The sequence below is a fragment of the Marmota flaviventris genome, chromosome 2, assembly GCF_047511675.1.
Source record: "Marmota flaviventris isolate mMarFla1 chromosome 2, mMarFla1.hap1, whole genome shotgun sequence".
NCBI lineage: Eukaryota > Metazoa > Chordata > Mammalia > Rodentia > Sciuridae > Marmota > Marmota flaviventris.
Genome location: NC_092499.1, coordinates 110599305 through 110622475, shown reverse-complemented (window position 1 = coordinate 110622475; position 23171 = coordinate 110599305). Strand labels below are relative to the sequence as shown.

Here is a 23171-nt window from a genome sequence, read left to right as displayed (position 1 = left end):
CCACCCAGTTTATTTATGTAGGATTAGTGATTGTGGGAATGGATGATGCTCATCTTGTTCTTTCCAATGAGAAAATTTCTATAACAAAGATCCAGAATAGATGAGGGAAACGTAAACATTCTCATTAAGCTGTTTAGCTTTCTACTATGCAAAAAAACACCTAAATTGCAGAGAAATGAATGAGAAAAACAGACATCTGAGACTTTGGCTGTCCCGGAGCAAAAGCAGATTCACATGCATTTGTTCTAATAGTACCACACACACAGATTAGGAAATAATTAGGAGCCAAAGCAAGAAAGCCTGACCTTCAAGTAGAGGAGAAAAAGTGTTTTATACCTTAACAAACGAGGGAAATGGCAGCTAACAGTGAAACCACTGAAGTAGAAATGACTGTTCCTAAATGCTAATAATTTTTCTTTGTAGAAAGTAGGGAAATGACTAAAGTCTGCAGATTAGAGAGTAAAGACACTCTGAAGTCCTGAACTCTGGTTCTATCTCTGACATTAACTAGTTTTAGCATTTAGAGTAACTGTATCTTTGCCTGCCTCAGTGTCCTCGTTTTAAACTATTTCATAGAGCTAATGATTAGAAAATTTAAATCCTATTTAAATACAAGGTATTTTTACTGTTTGAGATAGACATTGCCATGTACACAAAACTCTGAAAAATAAGAAGGAAAAATGAGCTCGCTATAATGAAAACTGAAAGAAAAACTCAAACAAAATAAATGTCATGATCTCATTATATAACAATCTGAACAAGAAAAAAAAAACACAGAAATAAAGACTTCAAAATGCTAACAATAGCTATTTCTGATGGTGGGGTTATAGGTGATCTTTCTGTTTCTAGATAGTTTTCTGCATTTTACAATTTTCAATTTCATGTATAAAAGCAAAGGAAAAATATTTTCAAAGTTGAATTAAGAAGAAACACACAGGCAGGCACAGTGGTGCATCTCTGTAATCCCAGTGGCTGAGACAGAAGGAGTGCAAGTTCAAAGCCAGCCTCAGCAACTTAGCAAGGCCCTAAGCAACTCAGTGAGACCCTGTCTCTAAATAAAATACAAAACAAAACAACAACAAAAAAAGGGAGGGCTGAAGATGTGGCTGAGTGGTTAAGCAACCCTGGGTTCAATCCCTGGTACCAAAAAAAAAAAAAAAAAAAAAGCATGGAATAGTAAACAGTTATCACCAATAGATGACTCAGCTTTATAATACCTCTAGTTATTCCTCACTACTTCCTCTACTTTTTGTAGAAAAGGAATTTGTAGTAAAATAGTTCCTCAAAAGAGTTTTTTCAATAGACTCTCTTCCAAGGATGAAAAAAACCTGGTATTCCATTTATTCTAAGTACTGAGGATTAAACCAGGGCTTTATACACAGTAGACAAGTGCTATACCACTGAGTTATATTACAATCCTTTTTATTTTATAGTTAGGTTTTCTTTTTAATAGTGCTAGAAATTGCACCCAGGCCTCACATACACTAGGCAAGGGCTCTACCAACTGAGCTACATCACTAGTTGCCTTTTTATTTTATTTTGAGGCAAAGTCTTACTTAGGCTTCCTTCAAGCTTGGAATCCTCTTGCCTAAGCCTCCTGAAGAGCTGGGATTACAGATATGTGCCAGTATGCCAAGCAAAACAATTTTAATTAATCTAAAAATTTGCCAGGCATAATGGAATAATCAGCCTGTACTCCCAGCTGAGATAGGAGGATCACTTGTTCAGGAGCTCAAGATCAGAGTAAGCCCCATAGTAAGACCCAGTTTCAAAAAAAATCTACTACCTAGTTAATATTGTTTCAAGTGCTATGTACTGGAAATAATAAGTAAGCTGGAGAAAAATAATTCTAAATCAAATTTTTGTCAAAGATCTCTCATTGCCAAGATTCATTTCTATTCTTACTTTTTATTTATTTTGTTATCTAGAAAATTTTTTCACTTTCCAAATTTTTAAAAATATCTTCATTATTTATTTATTTTTAATGTGGTGCTGAGGATTGAACCAAGTGCCTCATGCATGCAAGGCAAGCACTCTCCACTGAGCCACAATCCCAGCCCACTTTCCAAATTTTTTATTGGTGCATTATAGGTGCACATAATGATGGAATTTGTTCTTACATATTCATACATGCATATAATTTAACAATATAATTTGGCCAATATCACTCCCCAGCACTTCCTCACCTGCTGGTCTCTTTCCTCCACTGATTCTATTCTTACCTTTTAATCCCTCTGACAAGCAGAGAAGCCCAGGGTTGGTGAATAGATAGGCACCAGCCACCATCAAAGCCTTCCTGGAATTCTTGATCCTGGATTCGCAACTGGTGCTGATATAAATTGAACTCAAGTCCCAATCCTGCTGAATGGAAAGCCTTCTTCTGTGAGACTGCACCTGTGTGGTCTACCCACTGTATAGGAAAAAACAAACAGTTCAGTCTGACAGGGAAGAATCCGGGGATGGTGAACAAATGCAATAATGAGGAAATCATAGTAGATACATTTTCTTAGAAAATTTTATCCCATCTTTGTCTGAAACAAGGCCAAAAAAAGGCTGGGGCTGTGGCTCAGCAGCAAAATGCTTGCCTGGCATATGTGAGGCACTGGGTTCAATCCTCAGTACCACATACAAAAATAAGCAAATAAAATAAAGTCATGTTGTCCATCAAAAAACAAACAAACAAAGCCAAAAAGGGTATAAATTCAGTAAGAGTTCCAGGTATGATAACAAAGTGCCATCTTAAAAGATAGGTAGAATGTTGAAGTCTCCATATAATGCTTAATTCCAGAAGCAGCACAACTACCAGACCAAAAGAACTGTAAGTATTTCCATTTTATACTTATTAAGGCTCTATCTTGGATTCTGGAGGTTTCCTAAGATAAGTGAATCAGCCAAAAGACATACAACACTTTGGTTCATAATGCTTTTTGTGCTTATGGCAGACTCACATGTCAGTATTATAACAAAGTCAAACAGATGCTGTCATGGGCAGTAGTTCTGACTACTGGGTATAAGAAGTACTCTATTATCCTGAAAAAAACAACTTGTACACTAAAAGAGAAGAAGGAACACTACTGAAACAAGGTTCCCATCACATAAAGGCAATAGAGAATTATAGGGTACAGGTAATTACAGGAGACTAAAGAGTTCTGGCAAGAGTTCAGTCAGACAATCATGAAGGTTAATGTTTCTTCCAGAGCAAGAAGATCAAGTGCTCCAAAATTTAAAAGAAAAAGAAAAATGGCTATTAGGATGGTGAGTCTTCATTTTTTTAAAATTTTTAAAAGTGTAATAACTTATTTTTAAAAAGACTGCTAGAGTTCTTGCCTGGACACTTAGGCAATCATTTAACTCCCTTAAACTTTCAGCTTTCTCAACTGCCAAAGATGGATCTATAAGAATCTTTTGCTGACAAATTTTTAGATGAATCTCTAAGATCTTAATCTTTTCATAACAAAATTTTATGATTTAACAGTTTTGTCTTTTTCTATTAAACAATTTAAACTTTACTTTTTATTATTATTATTATTATTATTATTATTATTATTATTATTATTATTATTTGGTGCTGAGGATTGAACACATTGCCTCACCCATGCTAGACAAGCGCTCTACCACTGAGCTACAACCCCAGCTCTGTCATATCTTTTAAAATACCATAGTTAAACTGGGCACAGTGGCACACTCCTCTAATTCCACAAGAGGCTGTAACAGGAAGATTGGAAGTTTATGGCCAATCTGGACAATTTAGCAAGACCCCATCTCAAAAAAAATTTTTAAAGTATTGAAGATGTAGCTCAGTGGTAGAATGCTTTTCTAGCATGCAAAAGGAACTGTGCATGATAGAAAAGCATTATTATTATTATTTTTAAAAATAATAATAATATTTTAAAACCACATTTATTGAGTAATTAACTATGTGAAAAGCACAGATTAGGGAAACATAAAACATGAAAAAAATATGGTTTTGCCAATTGTGGTGGCACACCTGTAATCCCAGTGGCTCAGGAGGCTGAGGCTGGAGGATAGGAAATTCAAAGCCAGCCTGAGAAATTAAGCAAGGCCCTAAGCAACTTAGCAACTTTTGAGACCCTATCTCAAAAGGGCTGGGGATGTGGCTCAGTGGTTAAGTGCCCCTGGGTTCAATTCTTATTATAAAAAAAATCTATATATCTATATCTATGTGTATGTATATATATGTATATTTTTATTATATATATAAATAAGACAACTGTCTTTTGAATCATAAGGCAAAATTGGGTAAATATTAGGTAAGAATAGAAGTTCTTGTGTGGAAACACTGATCTATTATGAAAAAAATAAGTTATCTTGTAAAAATGTTGGATGAATAATCCTGAGGCCCAAATTCTTAGTTCTGTCTCTACCTACAGTTCTTGACTGTAACCAAACAGCCATTCTCCCTCATTATCTTTCAATAATACTATTATATAACCTGTTAACTAATCTACTTGTCTATATTGTTAGTTGTTAAATAACTCTCTTCTATCCTACTGGTACTACGATAATAACTTGGGCCCTTATTATCTCCCCATTACAATAACCTCCGGAACAATTTTTCTGTTTCTAGTCTTAACCTTCCCTCCAATGCACTGTCTGTATAAGCATGGAAGTCATACCAGTCTTCAAGGATATTCAAGGATCCTTCTTTGCTTACTTTCGAATAAAACTCAGTGCTTATTGCGAAACATAGGGCTTTCAAGAGCAGGTATTGTCTACTGCACTGGGTTAAAGAGTATCCCCTTGAGGGGCACGAGAGGAATAGACATATTCTAGATAGGGCAAAGGGGTGGGCGGAGAAGAGAGGGGGCAGGGAGTTAGCAATGATGGTGGAATGTTGTCGACATCATTATCTAAAGTACATGTATGAAGACATAAGTTGGTGTGAACATACTTTATATACAACCAGAGATATGAAAAATTGTGCTCCATATGTGCAATAAGAATTGTAATACATTTCACTGTCATGTATTTAAAAAATAAAATCAATTAAAAACAAAGAGTATCCCCTCGAGTTCATGTCTACCTAGACTTTGATTATATGACCTTACAAATTTGTAGATGTAATCAATTTAAGATGAGTTCACACTGAATTATGGTGACCTAAATCCAATAACTGGTATTCTTTGAAAAGGAGAGGACACACAGAGATACACATGGAAGAAGGCCAAGTGAAGACAGAGGTAGAGATCGGAATGATTTAGCTACAAGCCTAGGGCAACCAGAAACTGAAAGAGGCAAGAAAATATTCATGTGTACAATCTTTGGAGGGAATGTGGCTCTGCTAACATCTTGATTTTGAAATTTTAGCCTCCAGCTATGAGGAAAGAAATCTTACTGTCTTAAGTCACCCTATCTGTTTTGTAGCACTAGGAAACTAACACATCTACTAGTCCATAAAAATACTTTGATTTCCCCAAACCCGCAATGCTTTCAAGATGCTGAGTCTTTTTTTTTTTCTTGGCCTTAAAAGGGAGAGGCAGTCTTCATTCACTATCCCTTTATTTTTTTAATTAATTAATGAATTTATTTATTTTATAGTAGAATGCATTTTGACATATTGTACACAAATAGAACACAACTTCTCATTTTTCTGGCTGTACATGGTTTAGAGTTAGTCCAGCAGGGTAATGATACATGTAGACAGGGTAATAATGTCTGTCTCTTTCTACCATCCTTCCCATCCCCACAACACCACCCCCTCCCCTTACTCCCCTCTACACAGAACAAATTTCCTTCATTCTTCCCTATCCCCCCACCCCACTATGGATCAGCATCCACTTATCAGAGATTTTAAACATTGAGCTTTTGGTTTTTTGGGATTGGCTTATTTCACTTAGCATTTACCTGCAAATGCCATAATTTCATTCTTCTTTAAGGCTGAGTAATATTCCATTGTGTATATGTACCACATTTTCTTTATCCATTCAAGATGCTGAGTCATTACACATGTTGTACCTTCTGCCTGGAATTCTCTCCCCAGATTTGCCTACCTAGAAATTCTTAGCTATTTTTTTTTTTAATTTTCTTTTATTTGTAGATGGACATATTACCTTTATTTATTTATTTTTCTGAGGTGCTGAAAATTGAACCCAGTACCTCACCTGTAGCTAAACAAGCACTCTACCGCTGAGCTACAAACCCAAACTCTTCTAGTCATTCTTTAGTTGTCAAACACTCTTTCTTTTATGCTCTCTCACAGATTTATGAACATACTCATAAATACTGTTGCATCTATGACATGTATGTTTCATAGCAATTATCTTAAAAGAACTGTAATCTTTGCATTCATACACATCTTCCCACTGATCTTTGAAGTTCTTAAGGACATGAGCTGGACCTTTAATTAATCTTTTAATTTCCCACTACCTAGCACAGAATTTGACACATATATAGTGCTGAAGGTAAGTAGGTAAAGCATTACCCTGAGGGTATTCTCTCTCTACATAAGAACTTTCTGTATCACATTTACTTATAAAATAAAAATGCTAAAACTTCCTAGCTAAAAAGTTCTTTAGCCAGGTGCAGTGGCACATGCTTATTATCCCAGTAACTTGGAAGGTTGAGGCAAGAGGATCACAAATTTGAGGTTAGCCTGAGCAATTTAGTAAAGCCCTAAGTAACTCAGTGAGACCCTATCTCAAAATAAAAAAATAAAAAAAACTGGGGGTATAGCTCAGTGATAGAGCACCCCTGGATTCAATCCCCAGTACTCCCTCCCCAAAAGTAAAAGAAAGAAAAAAAGTTCTTTAATGATCTGATCCTACCTACCTAATCCTACTCTATTTCTCATTATAATAATACATCTTATAAACCCTACCTAGCTTGCACATATTCATCATTTTATATGGATTTTGATTTTGATTTTGAACATCCCCCAGAAGCACATGTATTAAAAGCTTGGTCCCAGTTGATAGAGATATAGAGAGGTGGCAGAATTTTTAGTGTGAGGACTAGTAGAAGAAAGTTAGGAAGTTAGGTCATTAGGGTGTACCATTAAAGAGGTCATTGGAACCCAAACCTCTTCCTTTCTCTTTGCTTTCCAGATGTTATGAGGCAAGTTATTCTGCTCTAGCATATGCACTCTGCCATATGCTCTGCCTTGCCACAGGCCCAAAGCAATGAGGTCAAGTGACTATTGACTAAAACCTCTGAAACTTGAGTCAAAATAAATCTTGGGCTGGGGTTGTGGCTCAGCAATAGAGCGCTTGCCTGGCATGTGCGAGGCACTGGGTTCGATCCTCAGCACCACATAAAAATAAACAAATAAAATAAAGGTATTGTGCCCAACTATAACAACAACAAAAAAGAAATTTAAAATAAATAAATAAATAATTCATTCATTCATTCATTCTTTATTTATTTTATTTATGTATATATGACAGCAGATTGCATTTGATTCATTGTACACAATTGCAGCACAACTTTTCATTTATCTGTACACGTATGCCACCATGCCCAGCTTTATTTTTATTTTGAGATAGGGTCTCAGTAAGTTGCTGAGGCTAGCCTCAAATTTAGGATTCTCCTGCCTCAGCATCCTGAGTTTCTGGGATTACAAGTATGTGCAAATGCCCTTGACTCAACTGTCTAAATTTCTATTGTATTTAATAACATCTTCTTTTGGAAAATGCTCATTGAAGATAGTACAAGTCAACTTTTTGGAAGTGCTGCGAAAAAAACTGGAAAAAAATTGGGTAAGAATGTAAGATTGGTAGGTGAGTTAAGAGAGCAAATTGGTATCTATAAACTATAAACAGACATACTTGAAAGGAGAAATATTTAGGACCAAAATTCTCTCGTTATCAGCTAGAGGAAAGAAAGGTCCACTAACCTTGGGAGGGGACTGGTACAGGTTGGGATTTACCAGAACTCCCAAAGGCTCTTCAGAAGATCTATCCATTTTGTCCAGTGGCTGGTTCAAGGTTCCATTGGCAATGGCCTGTATTGTCTCATCTAATCTGTAATAATAAACCAAAAGGAAGCAATAATCGGTAATATTCTATGCTCAGAATGTCTTTACTTAAAAACCAACCCTTTGGTAATATTAAAATTTGGAATTCAAAGGAGAAGCCCATGAACAACTTTCCCTCTCCCCACTCTACCTTCCTTCCACAGAACTTAAGGAAAATAGGTAGAGCACACTATAGTTACCAGTTTAACAAGATCAACAAAAATACAAAGAATATAAAAGTTGTTTAAAAGTAGTCTGACTCAGAGATGAATATTCTATGGCAGCTTGTCTATTCAATACACCCTACAGTTATTACTTTGTCTACTCAGGAGTCTCTTTTTTACTTACCTATGCTATTTGAATTCTATCTGCTTCGAGGTTTAGAAGTTCTAAAAAAGGGTCCCTAAATAACCATTGGATACATCCCATGTATTCTGTGCTTAAGGTGTTAGTTTTGGGTATTTGAATCTAAACCTATAAATGAACGTGATGGCATTGGGAATTTAGCTCAGTGGCAGAGCTCTTGCCTAGCCCCCTCAAGGCCCTCAGTTTGGTTCTTAGCCCTGGGGCCAGGGAGCAGAGGGACATGAAGATTTTCATTTGAACATTGTGAAATCCTACTGGCTTAGAAGCCCTATCTTATTCCATTCTATTACTCTATATTCCTTGTGGCTATATCCATACTCCTGTTTGATGTCTGACAAACATTTGTGAATGATGATTATAATTTTGAAACATAATAAAATAATAACAAGCTTCAACTAATAGAAAAGGTTGAACACGACCTTGAATTCAGCTCAATATATATTTGTTAAGGAACCTCTTATATGCAATTCAACCTAAAAGATGGGGAGGACATGGTTCCAGCCTTCAAGAAACTTTGAATTTCAATGGCAAGTTTAAGATAGCTATAAAGGGCCGGGTGCAGTGGCACATGCTGTAATCCCAGTGGCTCGGGAGGTTGAGTCAGGAGGATTGCAAGTTCGAGGCCAGCTTCAGCAACTCGCCAAGCCCCTAAACAACTTAATGAGATCCTGTCTCAAAATTAAAAACAAAAAATGAAAAACAGGCTAAGGATGTGGCTCAGTGATTAAGTGCCCCTGGGTTTAATCCCTGATACTAAAACAAAAACAAAAACAATGGCATCATGGTGCTGGGGTTTAACCCAAGGTGCTCTACCACTGAGCTACACACCCAGCCTTTTTAAAAATGTTCATTTTGAGGGCCTGGGGTTGTGGCTCAGTGGTAGAGTGCTTCCCTAGCATGCTTGAGGCACTGAGTTCGATCCTCAACACCACATAAATGTAAAATAAAGATATTGTGTTCACTTAAAACTAAAAAATAAATATTAAAAAAAATTTTCATTTTGAGACAGGGCCTCATTAAGTTGTTAGGGCTGGTCTCAAACTTTTGCTACTCCTGCCTCAATCTCCTGAATCACTGAGATTACAAGTATGTGCCACTATGCAAAGTAATATGTTTTAAAATCTTAATTTTCTGATAAATAGTTAATGCTTCCTGGCTATTCATATTACCTCATCTGTGATTTATCTATTCTTAGCTTTTGCCCATTTTTCTTCTTCTTTTTTTTTAATTTTTATTTTTGAGGTTCTGGGGATTAAACTCAGAACCATAAGCATGTTACAAAAGTACTCTACCTCTGAGCTATACCCCCAACCCTACTTATTAAATTTTATTTTGAAACAAGGTCTCCCTAAGTTGCTAAGGTTAGACTCAAAATAGTGATCTTTCTGCCTTAGCTGTCCTAGTAGCTAGGATTATGGGCTTGAACCACCATACCCATTTTTTTACGGGATTTTTTTTTTTTTTTTGGTCTTTTAATTTGTAGGCGGTCTTTGTAAAGTACAGATATTGCTTCTTTGCTAAAAATTTTCAATATATTTTCTCCCAGTTTAGTACTATATTTTCATTAAAACTGTGCCAGGCACAATGGCACACAACTATATTCCCAGTGACTTGGAAGGATGATGTAGGAGTATCAAAAATTCAAGGTTAGCCAGGTTCGATGGCACACACTTGTAATCCCAGAAGCTTGGGAGGCTAAAGCAGGAACATTGTGAGTTCAAAGCCAGCCTCAGCAAAAGCGAGATACTAAGCAACTCACCCTATCTCTAAATAAAATACAAAAAAGGGCTGGACATGTAGTGCAGTGGTTAAGTGCTCTTGAGTTCAATCCCTGGTACTAAAAAAAAAAAAAAAAAAAATTCAAGGCCAGCCTTGGTAACTTAGTGAGGCCCTTTCTCAAAATAAAAAAATAAGAGGCTGGGGTTGTGGCTCAGTGATAGAGCTCTTGCCTACCATGTGTGAGGCACTAGGTTTGATCCTTAGCATCACATAAAAATAAATAAATAAATAAAAGGTATTGTGTCCATCTACAAATAAAAAAATTAAAAATTAAAAAATAAAAATAAAAAATGAAAAGGGCTGTGGATATAGTTCAGTGGTAAAGCACCCTTGGGTTTAATCCCCAGTACCAAAACAAACAAACTCATCAAAAGTTTTTAAAAAAGTAATAGTATTTTATTATAAGTAAGGACAGGTCTCCTTCATTGAAAAATTTTCTTAGCTACTTTTACATGTTTTTAAGCCCCAATAAACATTAACTTTATTTTTATTGTGCTGGGGATCAAACCTAGGGTCTTGTGCATACTAGGTAAGTGCTCTACTACTGAGCTACATCTCTAGCTCTAAAAATTTGTTTTTATTTTTAAATTTTCATTTACTTATTTTTTTCCCACAGTGCTGTGGATCATCATCCTTTTTTTTTTTTTTAATAGCAGGGATTGAGCCACATCCCCAGTCCTTTTTTATATTTTATTTAAAGACAGGGTCTTTTTGGGTTTCTTAGGGCCCTGGTAAGTTGCTGAGGCTGGCTTTACATGATCCTCCTAACTCAGTCTCCCAAACAGCTGGGATTACTGGCATGTGCGACTGTGCCCAACTTGATGATCATCATTTTTAAAAATCAACAAAAACAACACCACTAAAGAAGTAAAAATCCTATATAGTCAACCTACTCCTTTGTTGAGACCCTTTCTGGTGCTGGCCACTTACCTACTGTGATATTCTGCTAATGGATTTTCTTCTTCTAGGATTTTCCGGCCAGCAAAGTCAATAGTGACCTTCTTAGAAAGTCGAGAGGCATGTCGAAGTTCTCTCAGCTCCTCTTCTCGCTTCTGCAAAGTTTCCCGCTCAATTTTGGACAACCACTGGTTAGAATCACTGGCAAAGTAATCTGACTCATCATCAATGACCTGGGTCCTTCGAATACTAAAAAACAAACAAACACATGACAATTAAGCCACATGTTGACAAACACAGAATTATTAATGAGGAACTGTTTCAAGGTAACTTACTCTTTTGCTAGTCTAGAGGTTACTGTCTGAAATACAAAGTCCAAGAATATTACAAAAACAGGTGAAACTCAGCCTGATTACCAGCTTTTGCATATATCTTTTTTTGTTTGTTTGTTTATTGATACCAGGGATTGAACTCAGGGGCATTCCACCAGTGAGTCACACCCCAAACGCTATTTTGTATTTTATTTAGAGACAGGGTCTCACTGAGTTGCTTAGCACATCGCTGTTGCTGAGGCTGACTTTGAACTCACTATCCTCCTGCCTCAGCCTCCAGAGCTCTATTACTGAGCCACAGCCCCAAGCTGGGATTACAGGCATGCAGGACACCAGCTGGGCTGCATATATCTTATCTCCAATGCAGCTTTAGAACTCATTTCAATCTCAGACAGAAAAGGCATAGTACCATAATTCATTATCATTCTTCCTTTCTGCATACTCCAGCTTTCACCTTCTGATACCTGGGCTTCAGTATGATTTTACTGCATCAGAGTTCATGTTCTGGCAACTTACTCAATATTCTAATTTTTCTACAATTGGGATCCAGTCCATTACTGATAGGCCCATTTGCTTACTAGAGTTTTACCCTGAAATCTGTCCTAAGGCTTAATTATCTATTCTTAGGACATACTATTATTTGACTACTATGACAGTTTCCATCTCCATACCCCATCTCTAGGACTTTACTAACACAATGGGGCAAAGTTCCAAGATATGATAATCAGGCCTATCTCTAAGATCATACTGTCAAAGAAATAGAACTATAAGTAGTCTTAATGATCTAACTCCCATTCTATAGATAATGAACCTGGAGCTCACAGAAATTAAGTGATTACTCCAAAGTCACAAATCCAATAAAGCCGGAATTTCTACAGGTCAAGATGATGCACACCTTTAAACCAGTCTCAGCAACTCAGAAAATCCCTAAGCATCTTAGGGAAGACCCTGTCCAAAAAAAATTTTTAAAGGGCTGGGGATATAGCTTAATGTTAAGTGACCCAAACACACACACACAGACACACACAAAAAAAAAAAAAGAAAAAGAAAAAACTCAATTTCTCTATAATAACGAATCAGTGATAAACATAGGCATAAAGAAAAAAACTGAAATCAGGTTCATATGTAATCCCAGCTTCTCTGGAGACTGAAGAAGAGGATCACAGTTAAAGGTCAGCTTCAACAATTTAGTAAGACTGTCACAAAATAAAAAGGACTGGGGATGTAGCTCAGTAGCACATGTGAGGCACTAGGTTTGATGCTCAGCATCACATAAAAAAAACCTAAATAAACAAAGGTATTGTGTCTATCTACAACTAAAAATATTTTTAAAAATTATGGGTGATATGTGATTGATAATGATAGTAAATGATTGTTACTGGTTTATGTATTTGCTAGGTTATTCATTATATATTTACTAGGTTATCATTAAATTTTATATTTATTTTTAGATAGTCAAGATGAAACCCAGTGTCTCATACACACTTATGTGATCTACCACTGAGATACTCCCCTAACTCTTATCCTTATTTTAGAGTGTATTCCTTCTACTTACAATAATGCTGTGTTATGCGAGTAGTGGCCTCAAATATCTCATGCATCTCTCTATTTCATTTTGTTTTCAGTGCTGGGTATCAAACCCATGGCCTCACATACATGGCAAGTGTTCTACCACTGAGCTATACTCCTAGCCCCTATAGTATCTCTTGGATTGCATGGTTTTCTGTTGCATTAGTTCAATCTTGTGTTTTGATCATCATGGCCCTACGAGCAATAGGCTCTGCCATAAATACATATACCACACAGCCTAGGTAAGTAATAGGCTACATCACCTAAGTTTGTGCAAATAAACTCTATGATTTTCAACAATGACAAAATCACTTAAAACATATTTCTCAGAACACATCTCCATCCATCGTTAAGCAATAAATGATTGCATACGTTGACTAGATGAATAAATGGCTGCAAATGAAATAAGTAGGGAATTATGACAACCCAAGTCAACTGTCCAGGGGGTATACTAGCATTTGCCAAAACAAACTGATGCAGGGCCAGACACAGTGACACATACATGTAATCAGAGCAATGCAGGAGGCTGAGGCAGGAGGATCACAAATCTGAAGCCATCCAGAGTACCTCGGTGAGACCCTATCTCAAAATAAAAAGGGCTGGGGATGTACTTCAATGGTAGAACACCCTAAGTTCAATCCCTAGTACCAGAAAAACAAACAAACAAAAAATAAACTGGTGCAGGATACGATTCTCTTGGTGAGAGCCTATTTTATTCAAACACAGATTCAAAAACAAGATGTAGGCCTCCTATACAGAGCATCCAGCTCTTCTTTGTAAACTCTTTCACATTCCACTTTGAGAAGGTATCAAATGCCAAAATAGTGTTTTTTTTTTATTTTTATTTTTGTAGTTGTAGATGGACAGCATACTTTTATTTTATTTTGTTTTTATTTCTATGTGTTGCTGAGGATCAAACCCAGTGCTTCACATGTGCTAGGCAAGCACTCTGCCACTGAGCTACAGCCCTAGCCCCAAAATTTTTAATGGCGTGAAAAAGTCTATTTCTTAGCATTTGTTATTCTAACCATATCATACCTAGTTCTGTCAAACTCTAACAGTTTATCTTTATGCTTGATAGCCTTCTCCAGACCAGACTTAATTCGAGATTCTTGATGAGGAAGAAGGTCCTTGGTAGAGATGTCTACCTTTCCAGAATTCTCCATCCCTGAAATTGAATAAGGAAATCAAATGATATCAGCCTATATAGTACAAATTAGCTGTATTACTGTTCAGCAAAGAACAAAATATGGGAAGATCTCATTCTGATCTGCTGGTCTGGAGCCTTCATTTCAATGGAAAACAACCAAGTACAGAGGCCAGGTCTAACTTTTAAAGTATCAAGTGTTGCTTGATATGTAATAGGTACTCAATGAATGTTGAGGTCCTTTTCTTCCCTTACAGAATTTTGGATCACTAAAGGTACTAAAGTGTTTAAACACACAACATAAAAATGACTGATAGGACTGAAGATATAGCTAGCAATTAATCAATCAATCAACAAAATTAAATGCTGTAAAAATGAAAACCTTTACTGAGTAGGGCTGACTATCATTTTTAAATGTACTTTTACAAATCAAAACAAAAATAATGGAAGAAAAAAAGAAAAATTTCAGGAAGAGAGCAAAAATGAAAAGTTTAATGTAAAAGCATTTAATATAAATTAAATTATTTAATTCTCACAATAATATTAGAAATTAGCTTGAAATTATATTTGTTATAAAGTTAAGGAAATTGAAATTCACAGATGATGATAAATCAAATGCTATCAGCCTACAGTACAAATTAGCTGTACTACTGTTCAGCAAAGAACAAAATATGGGAAGAGTTCACTAAATTAGAAAATAGGAGGAATTAGCCAGGTGTGGTGATGCACACCCAAATACAAGTGACTCAGGAGGCTGAGGGAGGAGGATGGCAAATTCAAGACCAGCCTGTCTCAAAATAAAAAAGGGTTTGGGGTATAGCTCAGTGGCAAAGCATCTCTGAGTTCAATTCCAGTACCACCACCAAAAAAAAAAGAAAGAAAAGAAAAGAAAAAAGAAACAAGGAGGAATTAGCCTGGTATGATGGTACATACCTATACTCCCAGCTACTTAGGAACCTGGGCAGGAGGATCACTTGAGGGTTAAGCCTTGGCAACATAGCAAGACCCAGTCTCAAAAAATAAATAAATAAAAATGTAGACATGTTCAACCTCACTAACAATTTCAAAAATTAGGGCTGGAGATGTAGCTCAGTGGTAGAGTACTTGTCTAGCATGTATGAGTCCCTGGATTCAGTCCCTGGCACCACACACATACTCTTTAATAGAGAGACAGGGAGAGAGGGAGAGAAAGAGAGAAAGAGAAATTCTCTTTTCTTTATTTCTTAACTTATTTGGTTACTTATTTATATGAGTTTGAGCTCATGGATATTAATTTTATTCTTTGAGCTGTGATCCAATGTACTATTATATATTTGTTACTCAAAGTTATGTAGCTAAAATAGTAAAATTTAAAAAAATAAGTGCTTGTTGAATAGATGAATGAATAAACTGCATCTTTTATAAACTGCATCTTTCATACCACAATATAGGAAAGAAAAACAACCATAGATACAAGTTGTACCCATCACCACAGTCATTTAGAAGATTCCTGTCTACCTGACATGAGCTTCTTCAGCAATTTCTGGCTTTTGTTTGAGTCACGCTGTAAAATATCCTGTTCTTCATGTGTACATACCTGTAAAATAATAAGAGAAGGACACATGATCTAATAGTTAAATTATATTCTTCACTTGATATACCTTAAATGTAACCTTAAATTATACATTAGATATGACAATAAAATGACATTATTGATGCTTTTCATCAGGACAAATCTATTAAAACACATTAAACTAAATAAGTTTTTCCTTCTCTCTTCATTTCCTTTTTATGAGACATACAAAAAATAAAAAACTACCTCACTGCAAGTATATCTAACACTTGGTGGGGTTTTATTTTCTATTTATTTAAATCTACTGTACTTTCAAAGGACAAATATTTGTCTTTGGAACACTAGAAAAATCAAGTAAGACTTTTTATTAAGTCTTCTAATTCTAGAAAAAAAGAACCAGAAAAAGAAGCAGATTATAGTACCACTAGTGAAAATTAGATTTACTTTTATACTATGATTTACTTTTATACTAAATATATATGCACACACACATTTTTTTGCAGTGCTGAGGATGGAACCCAGGGCCTCATGCATGCTAGGCAAGGTATCTACCACTCAGTTACATCTCTAGCCCAACTATATATATTTTGTTTCTTTGCTTTCAAACATAACAAACTTAGAAAATAATGAATATGTTAAGCAAAGAAAGCTCCATTTAATATAAAATTATTGCAAGTTTTAGAAGGAAGCTGAGAAGGGACTGTGTCAAACTTATCAAATTTAAGACTTTAAGACCAATCTGGTTTGCATTACTATTTCTTGAAGACTTTAAGACCAATCTGGTTTGCATTACTATTTCTTGAACTGAACAGACCTAAGAGAAAAAATTCACTGTCTCTTTTTTTTTTTTTTTTTGGTACTGGGGATTGAACCCAGGGGCACTTAACCACTGAACCATTTCCCCAGCCTTTTTGTATTTTATTTAGAGACAGGGTCTCACTAAGGGCCTTGCTAAGTTGCTGAGGGTGGCTTTGAACTCTTGATCCTCCTGCCTCAGCCTCCCAAGTTTCTGGGATTAGAGGTGTGAACCACTATGCCCAGCTAACTGCTATTTTATAAACATGGTGAAAACTACATTTTTCAGGTCATTCAGTTGTCTATCAGTTTAATCTCTGAGTATGTGGAAAAATCAAGAGTCCATTAGAGAAAATACAGCAATATAAAACAGATGCCTTTATCAACATCAAATGTTATTGCTTCTGCCAGACAGCTCAACTGGTAAAATAAGCTTTTCAGACAGCTCTTTAGAGTTTTTAAGAGTCATTATTGCTATTTCTCTTTTTTCCTTTTTTATCTTTGGTAGTGCTGGGAATTGAATCCAGGGCCTCATACATGTTAGGCAAGTGTTCTACCATTAAGCCAGATCCCCACATCCCTAGCCCTATTACTACTGCATTCTTTTTGTGTTTATTAATTTTTAGTTGTAGTTGGACACAATATCTTTATTTATTTATTTATTTTTATGTGGTTCTGAGGATCGAACCCAGGGCCTTGTACGTGCGAGGTGAGTGCTCTATTGCTGAGCCACAACCCCAGGCCTACTACTACATTCTTAAGGTCATTTCTTAAACAAAGCAAAGTTATAACAGGTGTTGTTCCAGAAACAGAAGCTATGAAGTCTTAAAGATTATGTCACCATGACTCTTGCCCCTACAGATATAAGCCACATCTGAAGACTACAAAAAATCCTGACACTTCAAGCTCTAAAGTTTTTAGTTTTGCTTTTTTTTGGTCCCAGGGATTGAACATAGGGCTCTTAACTACTCAGCCACATCTCAGCCTTTTTATATTTTTAGTCTGAGACACGGTCTTGCTGAGTTGCTTAGGGCCTTGCTAAATTGCTGAGGCTGCCTTTGAACTTGAGATGCTCCTGCCTCAGGCTCCTGAGCCACTGGGATTATAGGCGTGCTCCACAATGCCTGGCACAACCTGGGGTTTCTAATCAAATCCCTGCTACTAGAATCCTTGGGAAAGAAATTTACCAAGAAAAAGGGAAATTGCTAGGGATCTGAATGGCTCTGTGTATTAACACAATAAAACAATAGAAAAAAAATTTACCAGAGATCCACAGAATAAGCAGGGGCCGGAACCCTCTTGTTCACAGACGATCCGCCCACAGATGAGACAGTTATTGATGAGCTTATGCTTCTGGCCCAGGCAGTCACAAGGGTGGCGACCAGGAAGTAGGACTGCAAGCTTGTCCTGTCCCTCTCTTGTGTATAAATTGACAAATTTTGTCTTCTTCTTTACAGAGCTACTGTTCTCTTGTGCCTAATTGTACAAAGACATCACAATACCACTGAACAATGAGAATGAAAAGAATGAAGGAGGGAAAACCTCAGTTCTAGTCCATAACAACATATATATACTGTCCAAGAAATCATGAAAGAAGTGAGAGGGAGAAATACAAACTACTCAAAATTAAGGGGCTGAGGAAAGGCTATGCTCCATAGAAATACGCTAATAATTTCCTTGTCTTTTTTTGCTAGCAGCCCTCAATCTCCTACTATGGCTGGAGGAACATAAATATAGCATTCAAAGCTGTATGACATCTTAAAGCATAGCTAAATTGGAGATTATAAGAAACAAGAATGCAGGCTGGGGATGTGGCTCAAGCGGTAGCGTGCTCGCCCGGCATGCGTGCAGCCCGGGTTCAAGCCTCAGCACCACATACACAAACAAAGATGATGTATCCGCCAAAAACTAAAATAAAATAAAATAAATAAATATTTAAAAAAAAAAAAGAAACAAGAATGCCTTTAAAAGAAGATGACATTTGTGGATTTGTGGACAATCAATAAGAAAAATGAGAAATTTGTTCAATCAGAAATTAATAATAATTAAAAAATGGGCAAATATTTAAATAAGAACTTTATAACAAAAGATATCCAAATACCATATAGACACATGAAAAGGTACTCAACTTTATTAGTCATTACAATAATACAAAACGGGACTAGGGGTGTAGCTCAGGAGCATAGTTGCCCAGTATGCATGAAGCTCTGGGTTCAGTCCCCAGAACTACTGGGGAAAAAAACCCAATCTCAACCAACCAACCAACCAATCAATCGAACAAAAAATAGCCAATTCTAAACTATGATGATGGAAATCAAGATGGTGTTTTCCCTTAGGAAAACCTGTATTTTCAATTTAGCCATTCTAACTGGTATGTAGTAGTAGTGCAGTGTGATTATATTTTGCATTATTTTAATGACTAATGAAGTTGAGAACCTTTTCATGTGTCTGCTCTTCACTTGGATATCTTTTATTATGAAGTTCTTTGGAGGGCTGAGATTTTTTTTTTTTTTAGTACTTGGGACATCTTGTAGAGGGACAAGAAATGTTTTGTTTCTAGTTTTAAATATCCATAGCATGGTCAGTTTATGAAAATTCATCTTTTCACTTGTGTATTTAGATTACTTAATAAAAAGTAAACAAAACAAAACAAAACCAGATCCACCAGCCTCTGACACTTAAAAAGTATAGATGCCTTTCTTTGCAACCATGTTGTGAACTTACTTTCTCTTTGCGAGTTTCTCGATTATTTCCAGAAACTGATGTTTTAGAAAAGAAAAATCTTAAAGAGTTCCAGTCTATGGGAAACTGACTACAAGGAAGTAAGTAAGTAAAGAGAGCTGGTAAAATGCTCTCATGTCCAAAGCAAAAAGAGGAGATATAGTGACAATACCAAATAGAAGTCAGTGAAGGCAAGAATGAAAACCTAAGACAAAGAAATGCTTAAGATTTTATCTAATCTAACAGGTTGCCACTTTTAAAAATTAACCAATATTATATTTTTGAATCTCAGAGATGGTGGTGGTGAGACGAATTAAAATCTCTAAGAACAAATTTGTATTCTGATTCCCTTTAAAGTATCCATTTATATTAAAACAAAGTATTTGAGGAATTGAGGAGTATGCTTTGATGAGGTCTCTCATTCATAATGGACAATAAATATTTATTTAGAAAGAGAAGGGGAGAGACAAAAATAGTAGAGAGAAGGGGAGATCGAGGCAAGCAGGAAAAGGCATAGTATGTCACTCCACAATCTAAAATCTGAAATGGATTACTTTTGTTGTAGTTGTTTTGTTTTTCACAGTTCTGGGGATTGAACCCAGGGACACTGTGCCAGTTAGCTACATCCCCAGCCTTTTTTATTTTGAGAGAGGATCTCACTAAATGGATGAGACTGGCCTCAAACCTGTATCACTGCCTCAGCCTCCTGAATAGCTAGGATTATAGGCGTCCACCACCACACCCAGCTTATATTTTTGAGTTATGTAAATATGTTAGAAGTATCTGAACATTTCCACAGTTTGTGTTTTATTTTTGGTACAGGATTGAACCCAGGTTCACTCTATCACTGAACACATTCCAGGTACCTCAGCCTGCTGGGAGTCCCTTACAGGCATGTTCCACTGTGCCTAGTTCTGGACGTAAGCTGCCAAAGTGTCCCTAGACAGCTTAAATCAATATACATTGCTACCAGTAGTGTTCAGAATGTTCCTAACTTAATACAACTTCGTTATCACTGAGTAATTTGTTGTGGTGGTGGTGGTACTGGGGATTGAACGCAGGGTGCTCTACCACTGAGCTATATCCCCAGCTAGTCTTTTTTTTTTTTTTCTTTTGTCCTTTTCTTCCCCCCAACCCTTTTTATTTTTTGTTTTAAGACAGGGTCTTGTTAAGTTACCTAAGCTAGCCTTGGACTCTCAATCCTGCTGCTTAGTCTTCTGAGTAACTGGGATTACAGGCATGTGCTACTGTGCTCAGCTTTAATGTGTAATTATTTATTAGTAGAATAATCAGACAGCCTGGTTTGCTTAGGAGTTGGGGGAGGGAGTGTCCCAGGACATGAGAGTTTCAATGCTAAAACTTAAAAAGTCCCAAACAAACAAGGAAAAAAGACGACAAATTGGTCACCTTAATTATAAGTAAAGTTAAACACCTTTCTATACTAATCATCTATGCTTTTCTTTTGCTTCTGAAGGTCTTTGTTTTTGTGGTACTGGGGAGTGAATCCAGTGCCATTCAACCACCAAGCCCCATCACCAACTCTTTTTATTTTTTATTTTAAGACAGGGTCTTGCTAAGGTGCCCAGGCTGGCCTCAAACTTGCAATCCTCCTGACTCAGCTTCTTGCTCAGCTTCCCAAATTATTGGGAATATAGGTATGTGGCACAACACCTGGCTGTTTGTGATAGTCTTTGCTCATTTCATTCCTATTGACAAAAAACTTTCATTCTTCTAATTACTTCTCTTTAATTTAATATTAATTATTTTTCAAACACTTTTAAATTCTCCCTCATCCCCTCTCCCAGCACTGGGGATTGAACTCACCAATTTGCATGTGCTCAGCAAATGCTGTATCAATGAGGTACACTCTAAGCCCACCTATGTTTGTTTGTTTTTGTGGTAATGGGGATTGAATTCAGGGGCACTTTACTACTGAGCTACGTCTCCAATCCTTTTCATTTTTTATTTTAAGACAAGGTCTTACTAAATTGCCCAAGAGGGGGACTCAAATGTGCAATCATCCTCTGCCTTAGCCTCCTATACCCCTGGCATTACAGGCATGTGCCACTGTGTCTTAGTGTCCTATATCCCTGGGATTATAGGAATGTGCCACTGTGCCTGCCCTATGTTTTTTTCTTGGTAATCACACTCAAAATTTTTGAGTTCAGTACTTCAATCTTAGTTTAATTAACTATTATTTCTTTGGGGAAATTTAGCTTATCAAATTTCCCTGATTATAAACATTTGTTTTCCTTAAGAGTTATTGTGAGAGCCAAGAGAGACTAGGAAATAAGTTTTGAAGGCTAGATGATAATAATAATATTAGAGAAGACTGGTTCAAGAAAGGAACACCTTTTTTTTTTTTTTAAACAAAGTTCAGGTTTTTTTAACTTTATTTTTTATAATTTTTTTTAATGTTTATTTTTTAGTTTTAGGTGGACACAATATCTTTATTTTATTTTTATGTGGTGCTGAGAATCGAACCCAGTGTCTCACGCATGCTAGGCAAGTGAGCTATCACTTGAGCCACATCCCCAGCCTTATACCTTTATTTTATTTATTTATTTTTATGTGGGGCTGAGGATCGAACCCAGGGCCTCGCACATGCTAGACGAGCATTCTACCACTAAGCCACAACCCCAGCCGAAAGGAATACCTTTAATAATAGCAAGCATTGTGCGTTCTTTCAGCATTAACCTACAAAATGTTGAAGTTGAAACCCACAGCATGTCATTATTTTCTATCAGTTGGATAGTATGTATTAAGTTCAATCCATAGAACCACCAAACAAAAAAACCTACCATATAGAAAGCAATATGTCATCATTATCATCTAAATTCATGTATTTGTTGAAAATTGCCACTGCAGATCAATTTTTACACTTCACTCTCTAAAAAATATTAGTCACTTCTTCTCCATAGAGGCAGAAAAAGCTTCATTCTATAAGTACTCACCTTGGCCAAATCAAAAGGTGTTTTGACCTCTATAGTTGTGTCATGTTCAGCAAATGCAGGAACTTCCTGTTTATTTCTTCCTTTCCGCCTACCACGCTTTAGCTGGTCTCCTGATTTATGCATATCAAAACTTTCTTTAAAGAATAAACACACAATCACACAAAGATTGATAATAGTAAGAATCATTAGTTAACAACTTTTTCTTTTTTTTTAATCACAGTACTGGCATTTGAACCTAGGGCCTCACCCCACATGTATTAGTTAACTTGAATAGGTAATAAAAAGAAAGCGATGCTTAGTAGAATCAAGACATCAAGTCAGGCAGAATTCCTTTCAATCCAGAACTAAACTAAACCATCATTTTCAAGATTATAGTCAATGATATTAACTCAAATACTACTGGCTGGACTAACAATTTAAAATGTGATATTTATGATTATAAAGTAATAATGACTTAGGTCATTTACTTTGTTGTTCACCTTTTGGGAATTAAACAGAAACCTCTGTTATTTATACAATTATAATCAGTCAACATTTCTTTATTTTTCCTGTTTGGTACCAGGGATGATTAAACTCAGGGGTGCTTAACAATTGAGACACATCCCCATCCCTTTTTATTTTGAGACATATGATTATGTTTTAATTAGCTGTGAAGAAATACAGGTAGCTGAAAATACTAAGACTTTTAAACCTGCTAATTTATGAACAATATTTCAACCTATACCTAATTACATTAACTTACCATCTTTTTTAAAACATTGCTGCAAAGGATCAGAAAGCAACTCCTGATCATTCTTTTGCCATTTGGTTATAAGATTTTCTATGAATTGACCTTTTTTGCCTTCATTTCCCTGGAGGAGGTCCGTCACATATTCTCGTATTTCTTCAGCACTCTCAATCGACAAAACATACCTCAGGAGGCAAAGATAAAATTTGATGAAACAAGGATAACCTACATTATGCTTTTCAATAATTATAACGGAGGTCAAGGTAGTAAAAACCATTCATTAGGGTTAGAGATGTAACTCAGTGGTAGAGGGCTTGCCTAGTATGAGTAAAACTCTGGGTTCAATACCTAGCACCTCAA

The 23171-nt window shown here is 36.2% G+C and overlaps 1 protein-coding gene across 6 annotated transcripts in view; it reads right to left on the bottom strand.

Annotated features, from left to right (window-relative positions):
* Positions 1-23171, bottom strand: part of Trip4 (thyroid hormone receptor interactor 4) — a 72348-nt gene that overhangs the window by 26453 nt on the left and 22724 nt on the right. For 5 of the 6 annotated variants that reach the window (XR_003581375.3, XR_011706686.1, XM_071608382.1 and 2 more), the window contains 8 exons: positions 22827-22996; positions 22085-22218; positions 17673-17885; positions 15560-15638; positions 13954-14083; positions 11048-11263; positions 7853-7979; positions 2223-2410 (listed from right to left, as the gene is read on the bottom strand). Coding sequence is in view for 4 of the 6 variants with exons in the window: in XM_027926014.2 (XP_027781815.1) it covers positions 2223-2410; positions 7853-7979; positions 11048-11263; positions 13954-14083; positions 15560-15638; positions 17673-17885; positions 22085-22218; positions 22827-22996 (1257 nt within the window). In the remaining 2 variants the exon portion in view is untranslated. Of the gene's footprint in view, positions 1-2222; positions 2411-7852; positions 7980-11047; positions 11264-13953; positions 14084-15559; positions 15639-17672; positions 17886-22084; positions 22219-22826; positions 22997-23171 lie in introns of those variants that run through there. The other variant, XM_027926016.2, reaches the window with a different exon arrangement.